The 25,294-nt window shown below is 44.2% G+C and overlaps 4 protein-coding genes across 4 annotated transcripts; 2 read left to right on the forward strand and 2 right to left on the reverse strand.

Annotated features, from left to right (window-relative positions):
- The first annotated feature begins 10,383 nt into the window (after positions 1 to 10,383).
- Positions 10,384 to 11,513, forward strand: LOC102714127 (transcription repressor OFP8-like). Its single transcript, XM_006661932.3, has one exon. The coding sequence runs from the start codon at positions 10,452 to 10,454 to the stop codon at positions 11,241 to 11,243; it is 792 nt and encodes a 263-aa protein (XP_006661995.1). The 5' UTR covers positions 10,384 to 10,451; the 3' UTR covers positions 11,244 to 11,513.
- Positions 11,514 to 13,831: 2,318 nt separating this feature from the next.
- Positions 13,832 to 17,984, forward strand: LOC102700466 (C-terminal binding protein AN-like). Its single transcript, XM_006662477.2, has 7 exons — positions 13,832 to 14,437; positions 15,128 to 15,296; positions 15,431 to 15,561; positions 16,033 to 16,815; positions 16,925 to 16,972; positions 17,386 to 17,502; positions 17,743 to 17,984. The coding sequence occupies exons 1-7, from the start codon at positions 13,832 to 13,834 to the stop codon at positions 17,815 to 17,817; spliced, it is 1,929 nt and encodes a 642-aa protein (XP_006662540.2). The 3' UTR covers positions 17,818 to 17,984.
- A 44-nt stretch (positions 17,985 to 18,028) lies between these two features.
- Positions 18,029 to 18,943, reverse strand: LOC102714406 (protein PAM68, chloroplastic). Its single transcript, XM_040528089.1, has one exon. It carries the CDS (start codon positions 18,819 to 18,821, stop codon positions 18,156 to 18,158), a length of 666 nt encoding a protein of 221 aa, XP_040384023.1. The 5' UTR covers positions 18,822 to 18,943; the 3' UTR covers positions 18,029 to 18,155.
- Positions 18,944 to 21,139: 2,196 nt separating this feature from the next.
- LOC102700745 (probable serine/threonine-protein kinase At1g01540) lies at positions 21,140 to 24,447 on the reverse strand. Its single transcript, XM_015841687.2, has 7 exons — positions 23,569 to 24,447; positions 22,943 to 23,047; positions 22,713 to 22,835; positions 22,265 to 22,435; positions 22,058 to 22,187; positions 21,768 to 21,974; positions 21,140 to 21,674 (listed from the first exon to the last, which is right to left on the reverse strand). The coding sequence occupies exons 1-7, from the start codon at positions 24,399 to 24,401 to the stop codon at positions 21,612 to 21,614; spliced, it is 1,632 nt and encodes a 543-aa protein (XP_015697173.2). The 5' UTR covers positions 24,402 to 24,447; the 3' UTR covers positions 21,140 to 21,611.
- Positions 24,448 to 25,294: the final 847 nt, after the last annotated feature.

A 25,294-nucleotide genomic window follows, 5' to 3' on the forward strand; every position in this document is an offset into this window, starting at 1 on the left:
CCTTTATGCTGTCTCTCTCCGATCTTTTTTGGGGTTCTAACGTGGCATGATAATATACAAAAGGTGACGTGGAGATAAAGTTCGTCATCGATTAGCTCCATTTGATGTGTTGCAAACTTTGTGTGTCGTTTCGATCGATCCGGGGGCCTCAAGAGCGCGATGGAGCGCCACCACCAATCGAGTCCACATCGCAACCGCTGTGTGCGAAACGGAATCGTGCACTACACATTCACCGTTTTTTTTTTTTTCATTCTCACAGTGCCGTTTGTATTGTACCGCCAGCTCGAGATTCCTGCTATGCTTCCACTAGCTAGCTTTAGTTGACACCAAGGTCGATGTGAATGTTAGCCCGGGTTTGGAGTTACCAAGTTAAACAGATGAAAATCAGATGAATTTTGTCAATAAGATTATAGAATGTGATTGATTTACTAGAGATTTTCTTTTTTTTACCTCCTCCGACGGAGATGCGGGGCAAAGATGAAAATGGTTGAAAACAGTATTCATACCGTAAAAAATAATATTTATAAATCTAATTATTTATGGTGACTTCAATATGATACAAATAGAAATTAGAGAGATAACTTCTACAGAAAAAATTTTTAAAAATAACTTCTACAGAAAATTTTTTTAAAACGATACTATTTTTTAGAAACGATATCAATACTGTTAGGAATTTCCATACCGCTTCGAGTCTAGCGCATGCCTCGTACGTGAGACCATCTCTATTTATGGACGTTTTTACACAGTAGTGTGGTAGTTGTATCCACTACCGTTGATTTTGATGGATATTTTCATCATTTGCTTAAATAAAAAGAGAGATAAATTAGTATGTTTTTATTTGCTAACTGGACAGCACGGCCAAAAAAAAGAAAGAAATACGTAGTTGTGGGAGAAAGAAGATCGCACGGGCAAGAAGCAGAACGAATCGTTCCCGTCGCCTCTGCCATCCGCCGGCCCCTGCCTCCCATCCGTCTCCGCCGCTGGCCCTCTGCCGCCGGCGGCCGGCCTCGCCTCCCATCCGTCTCCGCCAGCGGTCCTCCGCCGCCGGCCTCACTCACAGATTACAACATTACCACGATAATTTTTACCCAAATTACCCTTTTACTACACTACTACATGATTTAATCGCTACACTATTAATATTAATCTATCTCAACCATTGGATTATCCTTAATGACGGCTCACATGCACTTGAGGGTACCTAAAAAAATCCCTATTTATATATGTCAGACTAATAATTCTACGTAGCATCGTTAACTTAAAAAAAACTTAGTCATCAACTCTTCATTCATTTACAACTCACGTACGTGATTCCCACACTACATACTACATATTTTTTTTAAAAGAACTTTACGCATTAGTCTACGTGCATATAAAAATAATGTATTATATATGATATAGATAAACAAAATGACAATTTATTATACGTCTGTATATGTCACACAGAAAACAACTACTCCCTCCATCTCTAAATGTTTGACGCCGTTGATTTTTTTATACACGTTTGACCGTTCGTCTTATTCAAAAAATTTACTTAATTATTAATTATCTTTATACCATTTCGTGTATTGTTAAATATATTTTATGCATATATATAGCTTTATATATTTGATAATTTTTTTTAATAAGACGAATAGTTAAACACATATAAAAAATCAACGGCGCCAAATATTTAAGGACGAAGGTATTATCTGCTAGTTGTACAAGCGCTAATGCGAGAACACAAGGGAAGCCTTGATGTTAACCAACGGGTGACCGCTTTCTCAATGATGATGTTGCAAAACCGACCAATGTTGAGCTAGCTAATGCAATTGTGCGCGTTTCAAACAGTGCGGTACTCGTTGGTCGCAGGAGATGTGCGTGTACTGTTCAGTACTCCTGATTTTTCCTTTTCGGCTGATCGTGCATCGATGTCAAAGATGTTACGAAGAACGTACTGGAAGGATGCAGGTTTAATTTACTGTTTCTGCTGTACTGATCCCAGTGATCCGCCACTTCTCCGTGGCCGGCAAAAGGAGCTCTTAGTGCTTACCGCTGTGACGTACCAATCCACAAATTCAAACACACGTTTGGAACGTGCTACGTGGAATTCCGGAGTTCACAATGAAGATTACAAGCATCATATCTTCGAATTGTTTTTCAGAAAAAAATCAAATCATAATTTCTTTTCCCCCAAAACACGGTATAGAGGTAAGACCATTGGGTTCTTTTACAACTCTATTAAACTCTTAAATATTTTTAAGCCTAAAAGCCAATAAAATTTAGTCCAACCCATTTGGGACTCCAACTTCGTAAATTTTGAATACAAAAACTTGGCACTAATGTTCACGCAGCCACTTCTATTAATACACATATGCAAACACAGTTTAGTTAAAAAACATTTCATATTTTCGATGTAAAAAACAACTTACAATATTGCGATCTTACGATGAGCAGCTGCACGAGGATAACGAACAAGGGGCAGCAATGGTGCAACGTCAGTTTGTCTTGCAATCATTCGCGCTTATTTTTGCGGCATCATATACATATTCGGTCTGGGAGTTTTGTCCGTCTCCGTTGAAGCTTTGCAGGTGTACCATGTAGATGGGCCGAGGAGTTTGTCCTTGGCGCTTGTACATACACGCATGCGCCTTGCGTCAGGTGATTGATAGAAAAGAAGAAAGGAGCTCATGCTCATCCATGATCCATCGGACATGGACCTGCAGGGAGTTGGACAGAGTATGCACGACTGCACAAGCATCACAACTCGTTTCTTTCACAAAAAGTGTTTAGGAGCTCAGTGATTGTAGTTCATATCTTAAATTTCCCCCAAAATTTTACTCTATGTATCAATTAATCTCGAAAGTCAGTTAAGTCAAATCATATGCTTATTGCAATATATAATAGAAAATAGTAGTTAAAATTATTTTTTAAAGAATTTGTTATTGTCCAAAACAACGAGTATTTTCGAATAGGAGGAAGTACCCCTAGTACATAGCCTTCTTTTTCTGTAAGGATAGCTGAATTTGGTAACTGTTTGTAGTCTAGCATAGGCAAAACATAGAAGTATTCCGAGTGTCATGTTGGCAGCACTCCTGTCAAACATTCGAAATTTACTCGGTTCTGCATGTTCTGCGTAGATACGACTTGCGAGTTGCGAGAAGAGAAGGAATTAATTGGGGCGTTCGCTGTTATTAAGTGACTGCAGGGCCAAATCCACTAGTGGGGGAGATATGAATGACAAAGACGTTTCCAAGACGAGACAAATTTCAGCCAAACTTTCTAGAATTGTCGTAGATTCGCGTTTATCATGCTGTACACACAAATCCTCCTTTAGAATTTCGCTAATACTGTATGACACTTACACCTTTCCAGAAATTTCATCAGGCTAAATTGCTAGCCAGTAGCCAGCCAGCCAGTGAGGCATTACTGAGAACACAAATGCGGCGAGAAAACGAGCCCAAATCCTTCACATTTTCTGGCTGCCACTCATCACAAACATTAGCCGGTCACCATCTGAGAGGGTGCACACGAAGCTAGCTTGCTCGTGATTTGCTTAAGGATCACGCGAGCTGCCAACGCTCTCGCATCCAGGCGTTCAGTCGGTGAACATCTCCAAGCGATTTGTCTTGATGGAGAATTAAAGAGTAGTTAGGTTTTTGAGAGGGAATGAGAGCATTGACGAGATTGTGACAGCAATTCTCTTAGTCTTTCTACGTTTGTTCGTGCAAAGATAGAGACTCTGAGGGCAATGTATGCTCCATAATCGTTTGGAGGTAAAAGAGGAGCAATCTGAACCTTGGAAACGTGATAGTGGGATATAACACTTCGAGAAATCGCTAGAGATTTTACGTCATCATCTTATCACTTTCGTCTATGCTTATAACCAAAATTTAAATTTTTAACTTTAAATTTTTAAGATAGATTTAGGGTTTTTATCGTAGTTTATTTTTTAATACTGCTTTTTAAATCGCTAAAAGCATGTACATGAAATATTTATTCATAAACTATTTTTTATTTGTAAATATGTCGTTTGCCTTTTTCTAAACAATCATCATATTGGGTGAACTGAGTTTTTGCTCCTCTCATCGACCAGTGACTTTGTTGGTTAAAACCTTCTAAAATGTACAACTTCACAACAACAACAGGGTGGTACAACGTAATGATTTTCTAAGGGAACCTATACATTTTGCTGCTCTCGTCCGTGATGGACCCGGTCTTGACTGTTGAACATCAAAGAAATCATAGTGGCCCAGTTCACTGGTTTAATTAGGGCCCTGCGACATCACAAAGCTCCCAAAAACAGCTACCTGGATTGTTTAACGTAATGGGCCGTTGCCAACCGTGTACAACAACAGTACTCAGTACTGAACTCACTCTTTCAGTTTGTCAGTAGTGAAAAAAGTCTACTGTTAGTCCCTCGATAAGGGTCGAATTTCATTCTTACCCCTCAAGCACAAAAACAGGTATAGAGTATAGGCCGAGTTTGTTACGGAGAGAATAAGTTAACATATCCCGCGCGGAAAATATAGTAATAAATTAGTACGTGATTAATTAATTATTAATTATTAAAAAGATATGAAATAGACTAATATAATTTTTTAAAACAACTTTCCTATAGAAAATTTTTGCAAAAAATACACCGTTTAGCAGTTCGGGAAACGTACGTGCGGAAAACGAGAGAAATAAGATACCTTATGTCGCTGTCGAACGCAGCCATATAGTATCCTCTAACTTATAAACTACTGCAAACTGAGTCTCTTGGCAATATTAGGAGCAGTGTAACTGACGTGGCTTCTTTGACTTAGTTTTCACCCCAGGTGGCATTAGAAGCTATATACAAATTACATCCAGAGTAATCAAATTACTCTATGAGAAATCACACATCCAAATTGTCAACTACTCTCGTAGAGAATAAACAAATTTCTCTTCCATAGTAATACTTAGAGTAATTTTATTACATAGATGATGTAGTACTTCTGAAAGCAATTTTTTAATAATAGATAGGAACGTGGGACATGTGTGTCATAAATTCGGTAAGTAAAAAGATCACTCATCTGATTTCATCGTCGCATCCGGAGTAATCAAATTACTCTCCAGCAGAGAAAATCACCCATCTAACAGAATAAACAAATTACTATTCGGTAGTAATACTTAGAGTAGTTTTATTACTAAGATTATGTAGTGCTCCCAAATATATATTTTTACAATAGATACGGACGTGGGCATGTGTCATAGAAATTGTTTTACCATAAAAAGTAAATGAATTACTCATTTGATTGTACATGCATTGAATGTTAAAATAAAAACTTTACTCACACAAAACATATTGTCCCACTAGTACGAGATGGTGTTGCATATCTTGTAAAATGTAAAAAGATACTTGAGATGTGCGGCGACAATTAGAGCGTTATGAGGACTCGCTATAAGAAAACAACGTGCTACCTGCATTATAGTAGTGTGTGTATACATATATGTTTCATATGTCAATGGGTGTCCATTAAATGATTTACAACGTGACCCAAATGTCATCATCCATCTCCCTCCCTCATCTCTCTACTTAGTCTCCTCCCCTCCTCTCCTGTAGGCTGGTGAGGACACTAGCGTACCAGTGAGAAGCAGTAGAGAGTATGGTTGGCCAAATCCCTATCAAGGCCAGGGATTCGTCGGGGACCCTCTCCCACGAAACCTGGGACGGGAAATCTTTTCCTTCGCGGGGCTCCGATAGCCTAGTGTAATAGGGCTTCCCTAACTTCTCCCCTCCTCAGTCATCCCCTGAATATCGTTGCTGCCCTCCCTCAGCTCCACTCGCATGGCCAGTCGCCTACGCCCATGCGGCCACCAACCCTCACGCTCGCCCTGGCCAACTACCGCCTCCACGAGCGGTTGCGCCAGCCTTGTGCCCATCACCTCCATGGCCTTGCCTTTGTCTCCATGCCGCGCGCCGTCCACCCACGGGATCCTGATCAGGGACGGGGACCTACAGAGTCGAGGTTGTTCTCGACCAACACGACATCGACCCGTCCAGTTGCCAACCCTAGTAGAGGATGAGGCGCCTCGATGGAGGTTCACACCGACCTCAGGTCATCTTACATGCATCCACCACCTCCTAGGACCCTACTCCATTGCATGTGGCCTCATACGGACAAGGGGTCCATCCAATCGGTTTACAGGGAGTTGGCTGGCTCCTTGTTGTCGGAGCAGCACTAGAGGGTGCAACATGAAGGGGTGGAAGAGAGAGAGAGCACACATGGGAAAGGGAAGGGTTGAGAGAGTTTGCTCATCCTCTAGCTATCCACCGTTGTCGATGTGCTACATGGGATAGGGAGTACCACACTCTACTTCTTAGTTTGTCCTTCGCATGCAGTGAGTGAGCTCAATGTCAAGTGGGGGCTTGCAATAATATTTTGGTCCAATTAAAATATGACATGTGTGGCTTATGAGAGTTATGTCGCATGCTTAATATCACCCTCCTAGTTTAGTAAGGGTGAAACCAATTTATAAGACATCATCACTCTGACCATGTAACTCCCAGGTTGGCCCTTTCTACAAAGTGATGATGAAAGTATAGGTGGATGATATGTGTAGGTGGATCCGCTCGCCGGTTGAACTGGGCTACGTGGTCTGGAAGACGAACTGTTACACTCGTCGACCGCTGTTGGGTCATCGGGAATGAGGATGGCGAATTGGGGAGATATGAGGAAGGAAGAAAGGGGATGTGAAAATACAAGAAAGCTAAGCTTTTTAAGTTTTATGTATTCTAACTTATTTTCTAGTAGAATCATAACAACAATCTGTGCTATTTTGGAAAATGGAGATTCTAAAAGGACTGTGGGTGACAGAAACTCCAAGCGGTAGCTAACACGAGAGAGTTTGCGATAGTGAAATGTGAAGATATTTGATTTTTTTTTACAACTCCATAAATTAGAGTTGGATTATTTTTATAACGGATATCCTCTCATTGATTTCGATAGTTTCGTATATCATAATCGTGAGTATCACCATGATTAGAATTGTAATGAAAAAATGACAAATTATCACATTTACATAGATGCGTGGTTTCCACTTTCCACCTCCCAGGCCTCAACTCTCTTTCCCCAGTAACAACCATACACCGTGCAGTTTACTCGAGTACGGCCAGAAAGCGGGGGAGCTGCTGCACCCTGCAGCCGCTGCCGGCCGGCCGGCGCGGTGCGACAAAAAGGCGCCGCCCTAGCACGCGGAAAGCCGGAAAGGCCTCTCTGCCCGCACATGCCCCCCCTCCTCTGCGAAACGCCGAGCACAGTACAAGCGCAAGCGCGCGTTCACCGTGCGTGCGTACGCCCAACCGCGCCGCGCTCGCCATCCGGCCGCGTCGTGCTGCCGTTTTTTTCCGCTCCCGCGTAGTCGCGCGCCGGCCCAAATGGCTGTGGAGAGAGACGCGCGGATCGACCGAATGATGGTGCGTGTCTCGGTGTCTGCCGGCCGCGTGTACGTACGCCCGGGGTCTCCGTCTCCGCCTCACCAATCATCACGCGCGAGCGTCCAGATGGAGGCATCGCGCGCTCGCTCGGTGCTGGCCATGAGAACGGACGCGCCACCACCCGGCACGCGGGATACGTAAAGGCTGAGCAAACCCAAACACCACGTATGTGCCATTGGTGTAGCCAGGAATTTTTTTTAGATAGTCGTGTCATATAAGTTGGTATCACATTAAAAAACAGGGGATTTCAGAGGTTAGGTAGTGACTGCAGGCGACCATATCCTTAGACAGCCACAGACCTAGAGCAAAATAAAAGGTATCTGACTTACTTTTTCTATAGTTACATATATAGTTTCATAACCAAAATGTACTAAATAAATAGATATCCGTCAACTATAAATATTACTTCTTCAATTGATGACAATATAAAAAGTGCATAATTTTCAACTTGCACGAAGACTGAAGAAATTCGCAGGATACAGCAATTCTGTTTGTTTAATTAATATGTAGAATTGTAATTTGCTGGCTGTTGGAAAAAAATGTACATGTATATTTGCTAAGAAATAAAAAAAAATAAAGGAACGCTATAAGAGCAGGTACAATACTAGGTTATAAGCCAACTATAAGCATATTTTAAAGAGATAAGAGGGAAGAGAGAAGAGAGGTGGGCTACTAATTTGTAGTCAGCTGCACACGGACTCCAAGACACCGTGTGTATATAACATGTGGGACCATGTACTAATGTTTTGTAGGTAACTATTATATGAATTGGCTATTAGATTAACTATAGATGAATTGGAGCTAGTAGTTGGCTATACTATTGAACTTGCTCTAAGCATTTATAGAAAAATGAGTCATGGTCACCTAGTAAATTCAGAAAATATGGTTTGTCTAAAGTCTTAGCTTTTTTTATTCGAACATGGCTTAGCGATTAGTGAAATACTGCAATTTGTATTGATTAATAGATTAGTGAAATCCGGGGTGGTCACGAGCCCACCCGGACCACCCCTGGCTATGCCACTGATGTGCGATATGCTATGCATATTACCAACTCTTATCACTATTTTTTTTAGGTGACATTTGTAATCATTGTGGAAGCAAAAGCTTGGGAAACAGTTTTTAGCACACGGGTGTATGTACACCCGTGTGCTTGTATGACATTTAAATAGTTATCAAAAAATATGAAAAAATTTAATAAGATAGAATAATATGAGTTATATCACTTCACAAACATGCAAGTTTAAATTCAATTTCTATAAGTTATAGCAAAAAAACAAACAAAACTGAAACTAAGTATACGCATATCATAATTGTTTTTGTATTTTTGTTACAAGTACTTGTAGAAGTTAAATTTAAACTTGCATGTTGGTGGAGTGATATAACTTATATCAAACTATCTTGTCAATTTTTTTCATATTTTTGATGACTATTTAGATGACATGCAAGCAACGGGTGTATATACGCCCGTGTGAAAAAAACTTCTTCCGCAAAAGCCTCCATCGTTTCTTTAGATTATCGTGGTTTTCTTTTCCTTTTTTTTGTCTGGCTTCATGCGCGATTGATTGGGTACTGCATGGTGGTCGACCGGCATGATCATTGTAGCAACCTTTACCCACTGGCATAAAATATGTACACTTGGCTAAACGTTAATTGTATTGCTTCCACTAATTGATTAGCTTGCCTAGCTCTCACCCAAATTAAAAGGTTTGATGATCCGCCATCCACATATAGAAGAAGTATTGGTAGACCCATATAAATTGAATATAGTTATTTTTGCAGTTATTAATCGGTGCAAATGTACGTGATGGTGACAATTATTGGGAGATGATGGGTGATAAAAACTGGTAGCATTATCTGCCGCATATTTAGGGGTTGTAAAGGGATATCTGTTCATGCAACGTTGACAGAAATGCGAATTTAATGAAGTATTCGATTTGATTAATGGGAACCCTGTCAAATTAAGGGCCTAATGACACCCTACCTAGACTGATGGTAATGTATCAACAACAGATGCAATGGACAAAAACTACTCCAGCCTACTTACATAGTACGTCCAAACACGTTGTCTTTCAACAGGGCATCTGCCATCAGTGTTGGTAGGCCCTCGATGCGATCGAATTAAAAACGAGTTGTGTTCTTGCGACTGTCTCAAAGTTAAACTATAGTTTTTCCATAATTTTTTGATTGATAGAATTGTTTGGCTTTTCCGTTGTCACTTGTGATCATTTTACTCTCTTCTCATGTCTTCGTATCACTAAATGCAAACTCTCCAAATTTATACACGACATTTTCTACAGTATCTTACATTGAACTTGATTTTTTCCACTGCAAATGAATATAGAACAATTTACAATTTTCGTCGAAAACCAAGAAACACACGAAAACAAGAAATTTGAAAGTATTAAAGTATTAAAATATTGTCGCATGTAGTAATACGCTTGATATAAGAGCAGGGGCTATCATATTTAACTTTATTTAACTTTATTAAGAGGAGCGAGACTCGAACCTAGATTAACTAGCCCTGCACTAAGAGTTTTACTCTTATCCTTCCTTTTGTATCTCGAGGTACCGGTACTGATCGTTAGATCCAACAGTACACATCCTACTTAGCTAGATCCAATAGTAAGAAACGATTTGATACCTCGAGATAAAAAAAAAGAATGAGAGTAAAACTCTTGCACTAATGGAAGACCATCGTCCCAAGTCTTTGTCATCTGTCATAATACGAGGTAATTTAACTTATCTTTTACATATTTTACTGGATGCTCCTATTAACTTGTGATATAAATTAAGATGAATTATGATAAGATGGTGATAACCTTATTATGCTCGGTTTTCGTCAAGCCGTTCCATTATCTTAAAAAAATGGAGCCGTTTGACTTTGCAGGGGGAAGAAGCAACGAACCATGCACGCTGATCGCTCTTTTAAAACCTGAGGCTTCCTCACTTTTCTCTTCGCTCCAGTACAACCACCACCTCTACATTGCCAGCTCTCAAGATTTCGTCGTCGATGAAGACGATGACACTGCGGCGCGGCGGCGGCGGCATACGCATCAAGAAGAAGGCCCGCGGCTTCATGTGCGGCGGCTGCGGCTGCTCCAACTCAAAGGCCGTCTCCATCTCCGACGGCTCCGACAACGACAAGCAGTCGCCCATGGCCACGCCGCCAGCGAATACGTCGAGTACTACCACCACTACGACCACGGGGAGCGCCGGGAACAAGACGACGGCTTCGTCCGCCGCGCCGGGGCGGTCCTCGTTCTCTGCTTCCTACGACGACTATGTCGACACCGACACCAGCGTGGGGAGCACGCCCAGCGTGGCCGCGCTCCTGCGGCAGCTCGGCGAGCTCGAGCGGAGCGTCCTGTCACTGCAGGGCGCGGTCACCGATGGCCGCGGCGCCAAGAACGACGGCCGCGGCGGCAGCAGGCGGCACAGGCGGGCTGTAAGTGACGGAGGAGGCGGCGGGTCAGGGAGGGTGGAGGAGAGCGTGGCGGTGGTGAAGGAGTCGGCCGACCCGCTGGCCGACTTCCGGCGGTCCATGCTGCAGATGATCGTGGAGAAGGAGATCGTGGGCGGGGCCGAGCTCCGGGAGCTCCTCCACCGCTTCCTGTCCCTCAACTCGCCGCATCACCACCACGTCATCCTCCGCGCCTTCGCGGAGATCTGGGAGGAGGTCTTCGCCGGCTACGAGCGCACGCCGGACTTCCTCGTCTCCCACCGCAAGACGAAGAAGAAGCAGCTCCCGCCGATCTCCTACGCCGCCGCCGATGACGACGACATGCACTGGAACGCCGCCTAACAAACTCTCCACTCTACACCATTCCAATATGCTCGATTCGTCCTCCATTCATTTCATCGTAGCCGTTCAGATATTTTCGCTTCCCTGGGACGACATTTTAGCGAGATTCTGTTAATTATAGCTTCTTGATGCATTTCTTTCGGCGAATTCAGTAGGATTTCAGGCTTTGTACAAACTACAAACAAAACCTAGTGGTTTCCGCAGGCTTTTTGGGTGTTTTTGTATCATGTATTTCTCCGGAATTCTGTTGCTGATAGCAAAACCAATCTTGGCTCCTCTCGTCTTTTTTTACGTCGGTGAATGCATCGATCACGATATTACTTTGCGTTTAGCCAATCGAAACGGGGAGGAGTAAAGGAGAGGCGCCCGCGATTCCCGCGACGCTTGATGACGGCTCGTCGGTAATGCTTACCTATAGATAGAAATGATGGCGCTAGCTTTTTTTGTCGCTGGCGCGACGGAGCGAGCGGCAGGCGGCGGCTGCACGTACTGCACGGCCGTAGCTTCGCTTGGTGAAGTGAAGCGATCCGTCGTCGGTGGAGCCGCCGCGCGTGGCGACGCTGGGTGTGCTTCACGGCGACTGTGTGAAGACGGCCTTAATTTGTGAAGACATGGACAGGTCGAGCCGATGGCACGCTCGTACGATGCGGAGCAGGTTAGGGGCGATTGGTCCGGCGTAACTGTATTTTCGGCTACTCCGGCGAATCCATCGCTAATTCGCCGGTACGTATTTCCCAGCCCGTACAAGGAAAACGTTTAATTTACGTCCCCCAACTATAGGGCGTGTTTCATTTTGGTCCTTTTTTAACGGCAAAACTGGCAACAACGATCCTCTCTCATCTCTTAAAACGGGTGCAAACGAGATCCCAAGTTTGATTCGAGGCCGGTTGTTCCTAACATGGTGTATGCATGGTTAGTTTGACTTTGATTCTCCACGTGATGCTAATATGGCACTAATAGCAAATTTTACAAATTGAAAATTAAAATAAAAAAATATGAGGTCCATATGTCATTCAAACAAAAAAGATAAAAATATAGTGGATCCACATATCAGTGGGTTCCACCATCTTCATTTTACCCTTCCATCTTCTCTCCTTCATCTTTCTCCATCTACTAGTCTTGTCATATTTCTTATGCTTTCAACCACCGACCTCCTTTGCCAGACCTCAACACCGGCATCTTCGTCATCCTTGCCTTCTCCCCACACACGACATCTAGAGCCACGCACATGGAAGCCTTCTCCATACACGGCGTCCAGAGCCATGCACACATGAGAGGAAAAGGAAGAAGGTGACAGGGAGAATAAGAAGAGGCCAACGATAGTAGTGGGCAACCAATGAAGAAGTAAGAGGGACGCAGAGGCAACAATGGTTACAACTACAGAGGGGCGGACCAACGAAGATGACAACCTTTTGATGTATCGTCTCGTTGACCACCTTCAACCTAGTCGCATTGAGCTTGCTTGCTTCATGGGAGAGGAGGGGCCCTCTTGTCTGCATCGAGCTCATTGGGGTCGTTGTCCCATCCTCCCTCTACCATGCCGTCGCCGGCATTAAGGTTGATCTTGCTGTTTCTATCCCTTTTGCTCTGTCGCCGTATGCTGAGCTCGTTGTCCCAACCCCCTCCGCTCTACTGCCGTTAACATTAGGCTCAAGCCCCGTCACAGTCAATCCTCCGTCTTTGCTTCTGTTGGTGCACACCAAGGGCTTGCTGCTAGCCACCATTGCCACGACGTGTGGACGTGATAACCTCATATAGGCTTGCGGACCGTCACGCTTCTAATCTTGCGCTGTTGTAGTAGAAGAGAGAGAGGAGAGAGAAGATGAAGGGAGAGATGGAGGGGGTGATAATTTGTGATCCATTGACATATGTATCACACTATATTTTTATCTTTTGTTTGACTGACATATATGCACTTGGCATCTTTTATTTTTATTTTGCTTTTAGTGCCACGTCAGCGTCATGAGGGACGAGGACAGTAAAAATAGCGATGTATGTGCCACGTCGGCAAAAACCGGCCCCAATAATGCTTGAGAGCTCATTTGCACCGATGTTAAGAGACAAAGGATGCGATGTATGCGGTCTGGTGGTCGAGGGATGAAATCGAAATCGTCCAAAGTTGAGGGAAGTACACTTCACTTTTTCCTTCGTACAAAACATGGGCCTTTTCACTGGATTGCCCGGGGATCATGGGCTCCCAGGTCAGTGCAGCCCAAATAGAATGCTCTCGGCAGAAAGCCCATGAAACGGGGCCCACTATAAGTCACCTGCACCTGCAGCTGAAGCCAGGCAAGTACTCCGTACTATTCAGCATATGGGCCCTGTGAACGTGATATGTCGGATTGTCCTGGATCGAAACGGCAGAAGCAAAGCAACGCGTGAGGTGTGATGGGCCGGTCACGTTCGCTCGCCGGTGCAAAGCGTGAACGTTTGACTCAAAATCGTGGTCACGGCACGCACGGTTCGGTCGCAAGCTGTTCCCATCAAAAACCAAAACGACCCGACCGCGCCGCGCCACACTTCTCGCTGTACACAGTGTGGTGGTGCCCCCCGCTCCGAATCCCCACACGAGCCGAGGGCCCACCAGGATGCTGCACGGCCCGGCCCAATCCCCGCCGCCGGCGGCCGCCGCCGCCGGCGGCGGCGGGGAGCCGCTGGTGGTGACGCTCAACTGCCTGGAGGACCCGTCGATGGAGCAGGAGGTGCTCGCGGGCGCGGCGGCGGTGGAGCACGCCCCGCTCTCGGCGCTGTCCGCCGGGCGCGTCGAGGCCGCCGCCGCCGTGCTGGTCACCTCGCTCGCGTTCCTCCCGCGCGCCGCGCAGCGGCGGCTCCGCCCCTGGCAGCTGGTGCTCTGCCTCGGGTCGCCCGACCGCGCCGCGGACGCCGCCGTGGCCGCGGAGCTCGGGCTCCGCCTGGTCCACGTCGACGCCAACCGCTCCGAGGAGGTGGCCGACACCGTCATGGCGCTCTTCCTCGGCCTCCTCCGCCGCACCCACCTGCTGTCCCGCCACGCCTCGTCCTCCTCCGCGCCTCCCGCCGGGTGGCTCGGCTCCGTCCAGCCGCTCTGCCGCGGAATGCGCCGCTGCCGTGGGCTGGTGCTTGGTATCGTCGGAGTTAACGCCGCCGCGCGATGCCTTGCCACCCGCAGCCTCGCGTTCAGTATGGGCGTGCTCTACTTCGATCCGCTCTATGAGGTATCTGATCCGCCACTTTTTCACCTCTGTGTTCCGATCTAAACTTCAAATTTACTGCTACTGTCGGTGGTGTAGTTCTAGTATCAGACAGCCAGTGCATGGCGCGCATTGTTGGCTTATGCGATCTGAAGACTTGATATGTGGCCTTGCATCAGTAGATGATTTGCTTGCTAGTTCTCTGTCTTGGTTTCATTTATTGGTGATCAGAATTTTGGCATCTAGTGTGTTATGAAGCCTGTTTGTAGCACTGGTTGAACTTCAACTCTGCTGGCTATGATTACGACTTGTATCACGCCTGAAGCCAAAAATGATTTCTGATAAATCAGTCTCGTTTGAGCTCTACTAAACTTCGAATTTCAACACTCCAAAACAGGAAAAATGGCGGATAGTTCTGAAAGATTATGATATTGTTTATTCCCTGTTAGTATTGGCTGATATCTATTCCAACACTTGAGAATCAAGACATCCATTTTTCTTCTGCTCATAAGATATTAACATGTGAGGCACAAAAAAAAAGACATTAACATGTGTAGTTATTTAGTATTCATTTTGGTTATGTACTTATACATATGCTCCATTCTTGGTACCTCGTACTAGAAATTTTACTAGTCACTTGGATAGTTTTCCATTGTTTTCTTTAGTTATGGAAATCCCCATTTGATTTCTGACTCTTCTAAATATGTGGTAAAGGCTACTGGGAAGACAAAGCGGCCTTCTATTGTATTTCCTTCTGCTGCCAGAAGAATGGATACTCTCAATGATTTATTGACAGCAAGTGATCTTGTTTCCCTTCACTGTGCATTAACAAATGATACTACTCATATACTCAATGCTGAGCGCCTGCAGCACATAAAGCCTGGTAATGTGGTTCCTTTCCAGTTTCCTTTTCATGTTTTCCTTCACTTTTGGGCATTGTCATGCTTGCTGTAGTATGAATCAGTTTATCCTTTGCTTTATTCATGCCGTGTCATATTCTGGTTTTGAGCCTTGCAGGAGCTTTCATAGTCAATACTGGTAGCTGTCAACTGATAGATGACTGTGCACTCAAACAACTCTTAATTGATGGCACTATAGCTGGGTGTGCATTAGATGGTGCTGAAGGTCCACAGTGGATGGAAGCATGGGTATGGACCTCATGGCACAATTGAATTTCATTCAAAGTGTTTTTTTATATTAAAGCAACCAAAATGCTGTGTATGGTCAAACAACATCACTGTGAAGAATGTTGTCTTCTTCATTCCAGTATGCCTCTATTGAAATTCCATTTCTTTCCTAAGGGAGAATTTCATCCATGTAGCATTTTGTCATGGCACATAGTACATTTCAAATTCAATCTATTTGATATGTGCTCCTTGTTTAACATAAGTGAGGATACGAAAATGCAAGTGAAGTATTGACAAGGAAATTTGGTATTTGACTGAAAGTATTTTCATTTTGTAAGGAGGACAGAAGAGACTACACTAGTCGTCCTATCGCTTTATTCCAAACATTAACAACTGATATACTCTTCTATATTCTTCATGCTTTGCTTCAGCATGAGATTAACCTAGAAAATGATCAATATCACTGATTATTCTTTTACTGCTCACTCACAGGTGCGTGAAATGCCGAATGTATTAATTCTTCCTCGAAGTGCAGATTACAGTGAAGAAGTGTGGATGGAAATCAGGGAGAAAGCACTCGCGGTATTGCAATCCTTTTTCTATGATGGTGTTGTTCCAAACAATGCTCTTTCTGATGAAGAAGAAGAAATAAGTGAAGCTGGATGCGAAGATGATCAGCTAGCTAAACAGGCAAAAGAACAGATTTATGATGGTGGACAGCAGACAGATGAGAGTCAGTTAACTTTAGAATGTGACAAGAGAAGAATCATTTCCCACTCTGAGGAGCCCCAAACTTCAGTGCAGTCTCAAAATATTGTGCCCAGATCAGAAGGAAGGCGCAGCCGATCTGGAAAGAAAGGGAAAAAGAGACCTGCTCGCCGCAGATCACAGCAGAAAAGGGATGGATTATCAACTTTAGAGGGTGGAAGTAATTATTCTTCACGTATGGATGATGATACTGTAATGAGTGGCAAGGATCAAGTGTTAAGTTCTAGTTCACGATTTGCTTCCCCTGAGGATTCCAAGATTAAGCTGAGGTCATCTGCCGAGTCACCGATGGAAATAATTTCTGAAAATAAATTGACTGCAGGACTTAGTATAAAACCACTCGAGAGGTTGAAAGATGGCTTTGTTGTCGCCCTTAGGACCAGAGATAATTCAGGGTTTCATGTTGCAAGACAAAAGGTTGCAGGAGGTAGCTGGTACCTTGATGTTGTGTCAAAAGCTACAAAGAGGGATCCTGCTGCTCAGTTTCTAGTCACTTTTGGAAACAAGGTGGTAGTTTTCCGTTTGTCATTCTTTTGTTTCATTTTTGCTTTGTTGTTCCTTAAACTGTTAAGTAGCTTTCTTTGCACGGCTACTGATAAAATATAGCACTACCCAGGATACTATGGGCTTGCGATCTTTTGTTGCTGGGGGCAAGCTATTACAGGTATAATCTTTTGTACTCATTTGCTGAAGACACTGTGAAAGCTCAATACTGTATTGATGAAAGTAAAGATAATACTGGGAATTTTTTTTGTGCAAGAACTGCTTGTTAGATGATACTGGCATCTGTTTTAACATCAATCTTAATTCTCTATTAATTGGTTCATTGTTTGTTCAGTGTTCATAGTTGCCTAGTCGATGCCATGCTATGTTTGATATAATAAGACTATCCTCATGTATTTGTTTGTCATTGCAAGCCTGCTTCATGGTAGCAAGTTTGAATGGTTTTGTGAACCAGAGTCACTTAGCTTGATTTGTTCTAAAAATCACATGATTCTTGTTTTCGCCATGTCATCTAAGACGTTTTTGTCTAGATTGATTATTTTTTATGTTCGACTTTTTGTAATGTGTCACCAGGTTAATAAGAATATGGATCTTGTATTTGTGAGTTATTCTTTTGAGGTCTCTGAGAGCTGGACGCTGGAGGGGTCCTTACTGGACTGCTGCAAGTTGATCAATCGCAAAAATCCTTCGGTATGCCCTTTTTCATCATCATTTTAATCACATAACATCAAGGCTTGATAATTAATATGCATCCCCACAAATGGTTGTAATATCCAGCTGTATAACCAAACAGGTTCTAATCATATTCAACAGTTCCAATGCTACTTGGTAGGACTTGCATAGTTGGCGATGCTACACTTGTATTGTACTGACTCGTGCCTCTATACTTCGTTGTCAATACTATTGAGCTTCCTACGGTTATTTTTGTAGGTTCTATTGGAGGTCTATATTGAGATACTCGCAGCTGTGAGTGAAGATGATGGCGTCACTAGATGGCTGGATTGATCCACCCATCTGCTCCAGGAGCCTAGGACAATCAAAACAATTGACTCAGTATGGTATTCTGGTTTGATTTCCTCTTAATTTTTCAATTTTAGCTATTCTTACCTAGCTACCAGTTCTGTTGTATCAGTATTCAGTATCTCATTGCTCAAAAATAGTATTCAGCGTCTAAAAGACTACTATTTTCTGTAGAAATATTTATCCAATTTTGGATTAATCAATAACTAATCAATCTCCTCATTATGAAACGTAGTATAGCACACTGAATTTGCAATGCATACGTATTTTTCAGTGCTCCACTAGTCTACTATACTGTCTAGCAAATTAGCATCAATGTGCAGTCATTTTTTCTTGTTGGCCTTCTCGATTTCTTCCTTCCACAGCACGGGCCAGTTGGCCCGGGCCTCTTCCAACCCGAGCAGCGACCCTTCCTTCTCCGGGTCCCAGCTCGCCGACAGCGTCCCGAAGGCGATCCCCAGCGCCGACGTGCCGAAGGCGAAGAGGATGGTCAGCAGCGGCAGCCAGAACGGCACGGCGACGCCCTGGTCGCGCTCGAGCGCGCCGTACAGGTTGAGCAGCCCGACGCCGGACGCCATGGGGACGCCGACCATGAACATGATCCGGCGGAGGATGCGGTCGAACACCGGCTGCGGCAGCTCGTCGTCGTCCTCCTCGCCGCCCTCGCCGCCGTTCTTGACGGCCAGGGATTCCAGCAGCATCTGCTTCTGCTCCTGCTCCTTCTCCTGACGCCGCATCCGCTGCTTCTCCTTGCGGCTCGTCTTCTTGGAAGGTGGTTTGGTGGTGGCGGTCTCGGTGTCCGTGACGGCGGAGGAGCCGATGGCGCCGCCGCTGCCGGCTGCATGTAGCCGCCGGAGTGGGGCTCGTCGGCGCTTGGGGAGCGCCACGTGAGGCGGCGAGAGGTTGGCCATGGGGTTATGCGTCCATAGGTGCGGTCTCGTGGTGGTTTGAGGTGGCTGGAGAGCTGTCTGGTGGAGCACGGCTGCCATTGCCGCCGGCTGCTGGTGGCTTCGCTGGTTTGGTCGGAGATGACGAACACGCTGTGCTATGGTGTCTAGTACGATCGTCTAGAGTTTTTTTGAGTGTGTTATCGCCATGAGCGAGTGGTGGCGCGTGAATGCGTTTTGGATATGAACCGGCCCCACCAGAAATATCTTGCTCATCCGATGGACACCGATACCCACTCTTTTCCTCACTGCACGGGAGCTGAGCTGCCACGGACTTTTCACCCCGTCAGCAAGTGTGGGCCCACTTGTCAGTGATTTAGAATCATTCCTAGCTGGCACTTCTGAACTCTCAAGGCCATCGTCAGCCGGCATTACCGTCCCTAGCACTATTCGATCCGATCGGGATGATACAGAGGGATTTTCCTTTTCCTTTGTTCACTATGCCCTTGGGTTAAGGATTTGGCCCAGGGTTGTTTGGCTAGGTATTTGCTCGTCTATTATATATATAAAGTAATAGAAAAATGAGCCTCCACGTTGTCTCTTACGGACTAGAAATTCTAAGATTAATCGAAGAAATATAAGAGAAAAAAGAAAAATCAAAAAAAGAAAAAAAAAACCAATCGGACAAATCAGATTTATAGCAACAAAAAGGAGACAAGATCAATCACAGAAAAAAAAACCAATCGGACAAATCAAGTTTATAGCAACTAAAAGGAGACAAGATCAATCACGTCAATTGATCAGATAGATCAGGTTTATAATCACATAACATATATTCATATGGCAACCGATTAGCTTCAAGCGCATTACAACAGAAAAAAAATAACAATAGGAATAAGAGACGTCTCAATTTTCTAGCATATTATACTGGTAATAGAAACCTATCCAATTTTAACAAACTCAATTTCTTTAGTAATATATGGTAACACAATGTACCGTTTTAAGCCGATTGTATTATATTTCGTTATAGAACTTTGGATTAGGCCAAAAAATAATAGATGGCCCTACTCCCTACCTAATTTGAATCATATGCTCTACTACATTTATTCCCCAGAAATAATTACTTATAATAAAATTACAAGAAGAGAAAATTGATCTAAATGCGCTTACAAGAAGAACCTCCATGTTGTCTCTCACATGCTAAAAATTATAAGATTAATCAAAAAAAAATAAGAGAAAAGAAAAGGAAAAAAGATCAATCAGACAAAAGAAAAATGATCAACCGGACACATCAAGTTCTCTTATAGAATCCTGGTCAATAGCAATATGGTGTTTCTATAAGAGATAAAAATAAAATCACATGCATTTGTACGTACGTACGTATGAATACAGTTTAGAAAAATCCAATCTAAATTTTGGATTAAAACTTTTATTATAATTTATATTGAGGTAAGAGTCTATCATAGATACAATATGAAATCTCTAAAATTCCGGTTAAAAAAATCCAATTAGAAATATAATTTCAGAATTAAAAATAAAGAAAAATAATAAAAAGATTCAATGTGTAAATATAGTTTAGAAAAAAATACAAATTTTGGATTAAAAGTTTTAAAATAATTGAAATGGTGTCATTGGGGCCTTGGGGTAGTGAGAGCAACTACTATTATATTGAAGACAGAGACGCAAAGAAGAAGATAAGCAAATATACCATAAAATTTATGTATCTTTGACTTATTGTATTGTGAAGAGAATACTAAAACATCCATCATGTTTGTTTTATACACATATGAATCACTATATTAATTAGACTATCATACATATAATTTTGAACGGGTTAGAATTTAAATTATATTACAATGTAACATAGTTTTTCATAATAACATATATAAAAAAACTTTATATCAATGCTAGCCGTGCAATCTACGCGGGCTAACATGCTAGTTTTTCAGATTTCTTCTCTCCAACCCAGCTTGTTAAGCTCTTGAGCTGAAAAGGCGGCTCGGCTCATTAGAGTTTAGACAATAGAAACGAGCTGAGCGAGCTAATGAGGTACAAGCTTTTCATCTAGCCCTAATTGTGTAACGTCTCTCAAAATCTTCATCTCCTGAATATTCTATATTCTTATCTAGATTTTAAAAATATGTAGTTGTATAATCTATAAAATGAACTAGAAATCTAAAACTAAAACCCCTAGCTTACTTCTTATAAGTTGTTTTTCAGAATATTGAGCTCCTCTGAACAGGGGTTTACTAGTGACTTCTTATAATCTTGAGATACTTAACCCGTGTGAGCAAGAATGAAAAGGTTTAGGAAAATAAGTTAATTTAACTTGTGAGGCCTACCACGCTGTAGCATTCAATCGACTGAATCAGACCTTATATACTTATCAGTTAAATCTATTTTTCACTGGAGATGGCCTTATTGCCCACGTACAACAGGGAAAGAAGAAATTGATTGCTTGGATCGATCGGTACAATGACAATCTGTGCTTGGATCGATCGGTACAATGACAATCTGAAGCATTGGACATGTACGAGACAGTACGACACAACGCCATGTGAATTGTGATCGTTCGTATGCACCACAGCGGCAGCTCTGGTCTAGATCCAACAAGGAAGCAGGGGTTTCTTCGGAAAGCAACAAGACAGGAATGTACTTATCGTTAGGTTAATCATCACAAAAGGAAGCTGGTAAGTATTACCGCCGTATACCTGCTGTGTGTGATTAACCATTTCCATCGTCGCCTTAATACAAACGTAAAAGATAACAGATCGAGTTGTACAAGATCATCTGGTTGGGAGCTTGAATGCGAAAATCTAGTACTCCTCTCCCACGACCAGAGAATTCAAGCCCATACAAACTCTGCCTCGCAACACATTTACTCCGCCAAGTTTACAGCTCGTGTTCGTAACTGTCGGAAGCGTGCGGCGACAGATCCCGGGCAAGCTGCAGCTCCTGCAGATGATTGAAACCAACAACGTCAGCAATGCAACGATGGAAAAAGCAGCAGGTTTAATGCTGTCAGTGACAACGACGACGACGGCGTACGTCTCTGAATTTGAGGTCGTCTTCGAGCATATGGACGACGTGCCCCATGGTTGGTCGCTGGCTGCCGTCGGGGTCGACGCACCGGAGCGCGGCGAGGACGGCGCGCTTCAGCACCTTGGGTGGCGGCATCTCCGGCAGCCTGGGGTCCACCACCTTCTCAACTCTCCTCTCGGCGACCATCAGCTTCAGCCACTCAACCAAGTTCACCTGGAGGGACAAAGCCTGAATAATTCTGTTCCCCCATTACCATGGGATTGTTGAGTTCATTGTCAGTTAGAGTGGTGGCTAACCTCTTCTGTTGGCCTAGTGTAATCCACAGGAGTTCTGCCTGTGATGATCTCCATGATGAGCACCCCGAAGCTGTAGACATCGCTCCTCTCGTTTAGCATTCCAGTTCTCGCGTACTCTGGCGCAACGTACCTGCAACACAGGAGAGTTTGTAGTGAGTCTTATGATGAACCGTGCTAGTAGGAAAGTACATGAGAAATGGAACCGACCCAAATGTTCCCATGACGCGAGTTGTAACGTAGGATCTCTCCGAGCACAGGAGCTTGGCCAGCCCAAAATCTGACACTCTGGCGTTCCAGTGCCGGTCGATAAGAATGTTGCTGGATTTGACGTCTCGGTGAACAATCTTGGGTTCCAGGCCTTCGTGAAGGTAGGCCAAACTGAACAGGCAGAAGATTCACATGATCATTTCAGTACATGGCAGATGCATTGCTGAAGAAAAAAATACTGGCAAATGACTTGCCTAATCGTACCAACTACCCGTGTTTTTTTACTAAAACTGTGTCAACTAGCATTGATAAATCTTAGAGGTTTTAATGACTGCATATCAAGTTGTCCTCGTAATCCTCTGACTGAAGTTCAGTCTTTGCAGATAAAACCACATACACTACTCTAGCTGTTCCCAGAAGTATATGCAACAAGAAAGCAAAATTTTACCCTCTAGCTGTTCCCAGAAGTATATGCATTCTGATATCCCAGGTCAGCGGACTAATTTCATCGTCACCGTGGTGCAGCCACTTATCAAGATTGCTGTTCTCCATATATTCATATACAAGCATCCTATCCAACAACAACAATGGCAATTTGGTTTCAGTTCAGAGATGACAAGTAACGATAATGGAAGAAATGTATCTGAATATCCGTCAAAATTGCACCCCCATTCGCACCTGCAAGCTCCCTCACTACAATACCCCAGCAAGCTGACCAGATTCTTGTGCCGAACACGCCCAATCGTCGCGACTTCCACCCTGAAATCTTTCTCTGCCTGACCCCTGATTAATCACAGAACAAATGAATAGCCATGATTAATTTTTCGTTCAATTCTACAACGGACTAAGGTGAAATGTTATAAACAACCAACCCAATTTGGTAAAGTGTCATCTGCCACTAAAGAGCGGGACGCAGTTTGAAACATGGGTCCAGGACGCCATGAGAAGCAGTTACTGCTTTCGCCATCCAAAATTCAAATCCCAAATCTAACAACTGCCTAGGTTGTTGGGCTCAACTAACGGAAATAATGCTAGCTTTTTCTGATCATCAGAAACGTCAGAATTGCGAGATTTTGATGGCAAGCAAATAGCGGAATAAAGAACAGACAAGAGTTGATCGGATGAATCGGAAGATCGTGGGAAACTTTGCATTGCAAAATTAGTCCACGTTTTATATCAAAACACAAATTGGAACCAAACGAACAAGTTAGCAATTGAGTACTCAAATGAAATATTGCTACGCGTTTGAAACCTATCAACATTTTGAAATTTGAATCGACCAAACATGAGTACTCGAATTTTACCTGTTGTTGTGCAGATTCTTAATGGCGACGGCGGTGTTGTCGCGGAGAACGCCCTTGTAGACCACACCGTAGCCGCCCTCGCCGAGCACGTTCCCGGCGGCGAACCCGTTGGTGGCCTCCTCCAGCTCCCGGCGACTGTACCGCCGGCCCCACCCTCGCCGCGACGCCTCAGGCTCCGCGTCGCTGCCGCCACTCTCGGTGCTCCAGTCGCGCGTGCTCTCGCCGCTGCTCGTCGCCGTCTCTCCGCTCGTCCTCGCTGGCTCCACAACGATCAGGGGTGCCTTCTGCTCCGCCTTGATGACCTCTATCGGCGGCTCGAACGGCGGCGGGTGCCAGCGGACGGCCTCCTCGACGTCCTTCTCCTGCATTGGCTGCTGCGCCTGGTACTTGAGGGACCTCATGCTCCCGTGGTGCGGGCTCGGGGCGAGGCGGGGGCACCTCCGGCTGCGGCGGCGGCAACGGCGGCAGAGGCAGATAATAACGAGGAGCGCGACGAGGAATGCCGCCGCGGCGCCGGCGGCGACGAGGACCCAGAGGCGGAGGCCGAGCACCGGGGTGCGCTGCGAGAGCCTGGCGTTGATGTACCCCACGCTCCACGCGGACGACGTCGTCCCCCCCTGCTGCTTGTGCTGACGATGGAGCGCGTGCGGCGGCGGCGGCGGCGGTCGAGGCGGCGGGTGGGGCTGGCGTTGGCGCGGGGGTGCCTTGGCCACGGCTCGTGCGGGTGGCGGTGGCGGCGCGGGCGCCGGCTTCCCCCGGGTCGCCATGGCCGCGCGCGGAGGCGGAGGCGGAGCCGTGGAAGCTTCTCGGTTTGGTTGGCCCATCTCATGCATGCAGATGCAAAGAGAGGAAGTGGATTAATTAGAGTCGTTTGAGACGGAGCCGAGGTTGATGGTGGTGACAGTGTGTTAGTAGTAGTTTGGTAGCCTTCATGTGGAGATCTCCGGCGCTTCTCTAGTTGGGGTTGTTTTATTTTCTTTTTACTCTCTCAGTAGTAAATTTCAAATAATCACATGTATTATAGCCCACGTTACAAAAAAAAATCAAAAGAGTTTTGGCGCGTGTATATAATCCGAGGTATTTATGACCTGCAAGACACGTCTTTATAGAATTTCACCTCATTTATGTTTATAAGCACATTTTTAAATTTTTAATCTTAAATTTGGAGTTGATTTAAGGATTTCTTTTACCAAAATTTATTTTTCAGCATTGTCTTTTAGATCGCTGAGAATACGTATATAAAAATTTTATTCATAAATTATTTTTCGTTTGCAAATATGACATTTTAATGTCAAAAAAGCAAACAATCATCTCTTTGACTTGTATAATAAAATAAAATTGTTCAAACTTATACGGCTACAACTAGTATACGACGGGTGAAAATAAGTTATAAATTTTTAATATGAAATTTTAGAACTCATAGCAATGGTGGATTGAGGAAGGGAAAAGTCTAAATTATAGCACAACTGTTGGGTGAGTACGAATCACCTCATGGACCTATAACCGGATATTTTTATTCTCAACTGGCAATACCCTTAGAAAAACCCCCTCAAGCAGCTTTGAGACCGGTTTTGGCTGAGATTAGTGGCCAGGTGTGCTAATCTAAGCCAAACCAACCTCAAAGTCACTCTGGAGGGTTCTCCCTCCACTATTGTATGATGGTGAAAAATGCCTGACTTTGGGTTTAGGGGTAATTCATACCCATCCAATAGTCATCCAATAGTTT

Source organism: Oryza brachyantha, chromosome 10, assembly GCF_000231095.2.
Source record: "Oryza brachyantha chromosome 10, ObraRS2, whole genome shotgun sequence".
Classification (NCBI taxonomy): Eukaryota; Viridiplantae; Streptophyta; class Magnoliopsida; order Poales; family Poaceae; genus Oryza; species Oryza brachyantha.

Excerpts from the sequence above, each read along its gene's own strand:
- LOC102714406 (XM_040528089.1), bottom strand. The coding sequence starts at position 18,821 with ATGGCAGCCGTGCTCCACCAGACAGCTCTCCAGCCACCTCAAACCACC.
- LOC102700745 (XM_015841687.2), bottom strand. The coding sequence starts at position 24,401 with ATGCATGAGATGGGCCAACCAAACCGAGAAGCTTCCACGGCTCCGCCT. Across the intron at positions 23,048-23,568 it reads AAGAATCTGCACAACAACAG|GGGTCAGGCAGAGAAAGATT; the intron begins GTAAAATTCGAG and ends GTGATTAATCAG. Across the intron at positions 21,675-21,767 it reads ACGACCTCAAATTCAGAGAC|GAGCTGCAGCTTGCCCGGGA; the intron begins GTACGCCGTCGT and ends AATCATCTGCAG.
- LOC102714127 (XM_006661932.3), top strand. The coding sequence starts at position 10,452 with ATGAAGACGATGACACTGCGGCGCGGCGGCGGCGGCATACGCATCAAG.
- LOC102700466 (XM_006662477.2), top strand. The coding sequence starts at position 13,832 with ATGCTGCACGGCCCGGCCCAATCCCCGCCGCCGGCGGCCGCCGCCGCC. Across the intron at positions 15,562-16,032 it reads CACAGTGGATGGAAGCATGG|GTGCGTGAAATGCCGAATGT; the intron begins GTATGGACCTCA and ends GCTCACTCACAG. Across the intron at positions 16,973-17,385 it reads CTGGGGGCAAGCTATTACAG|GTTAATAAGAATATGGATCT; the intron begins GTATAATCTTTT and ends ATGTGTCACCAG.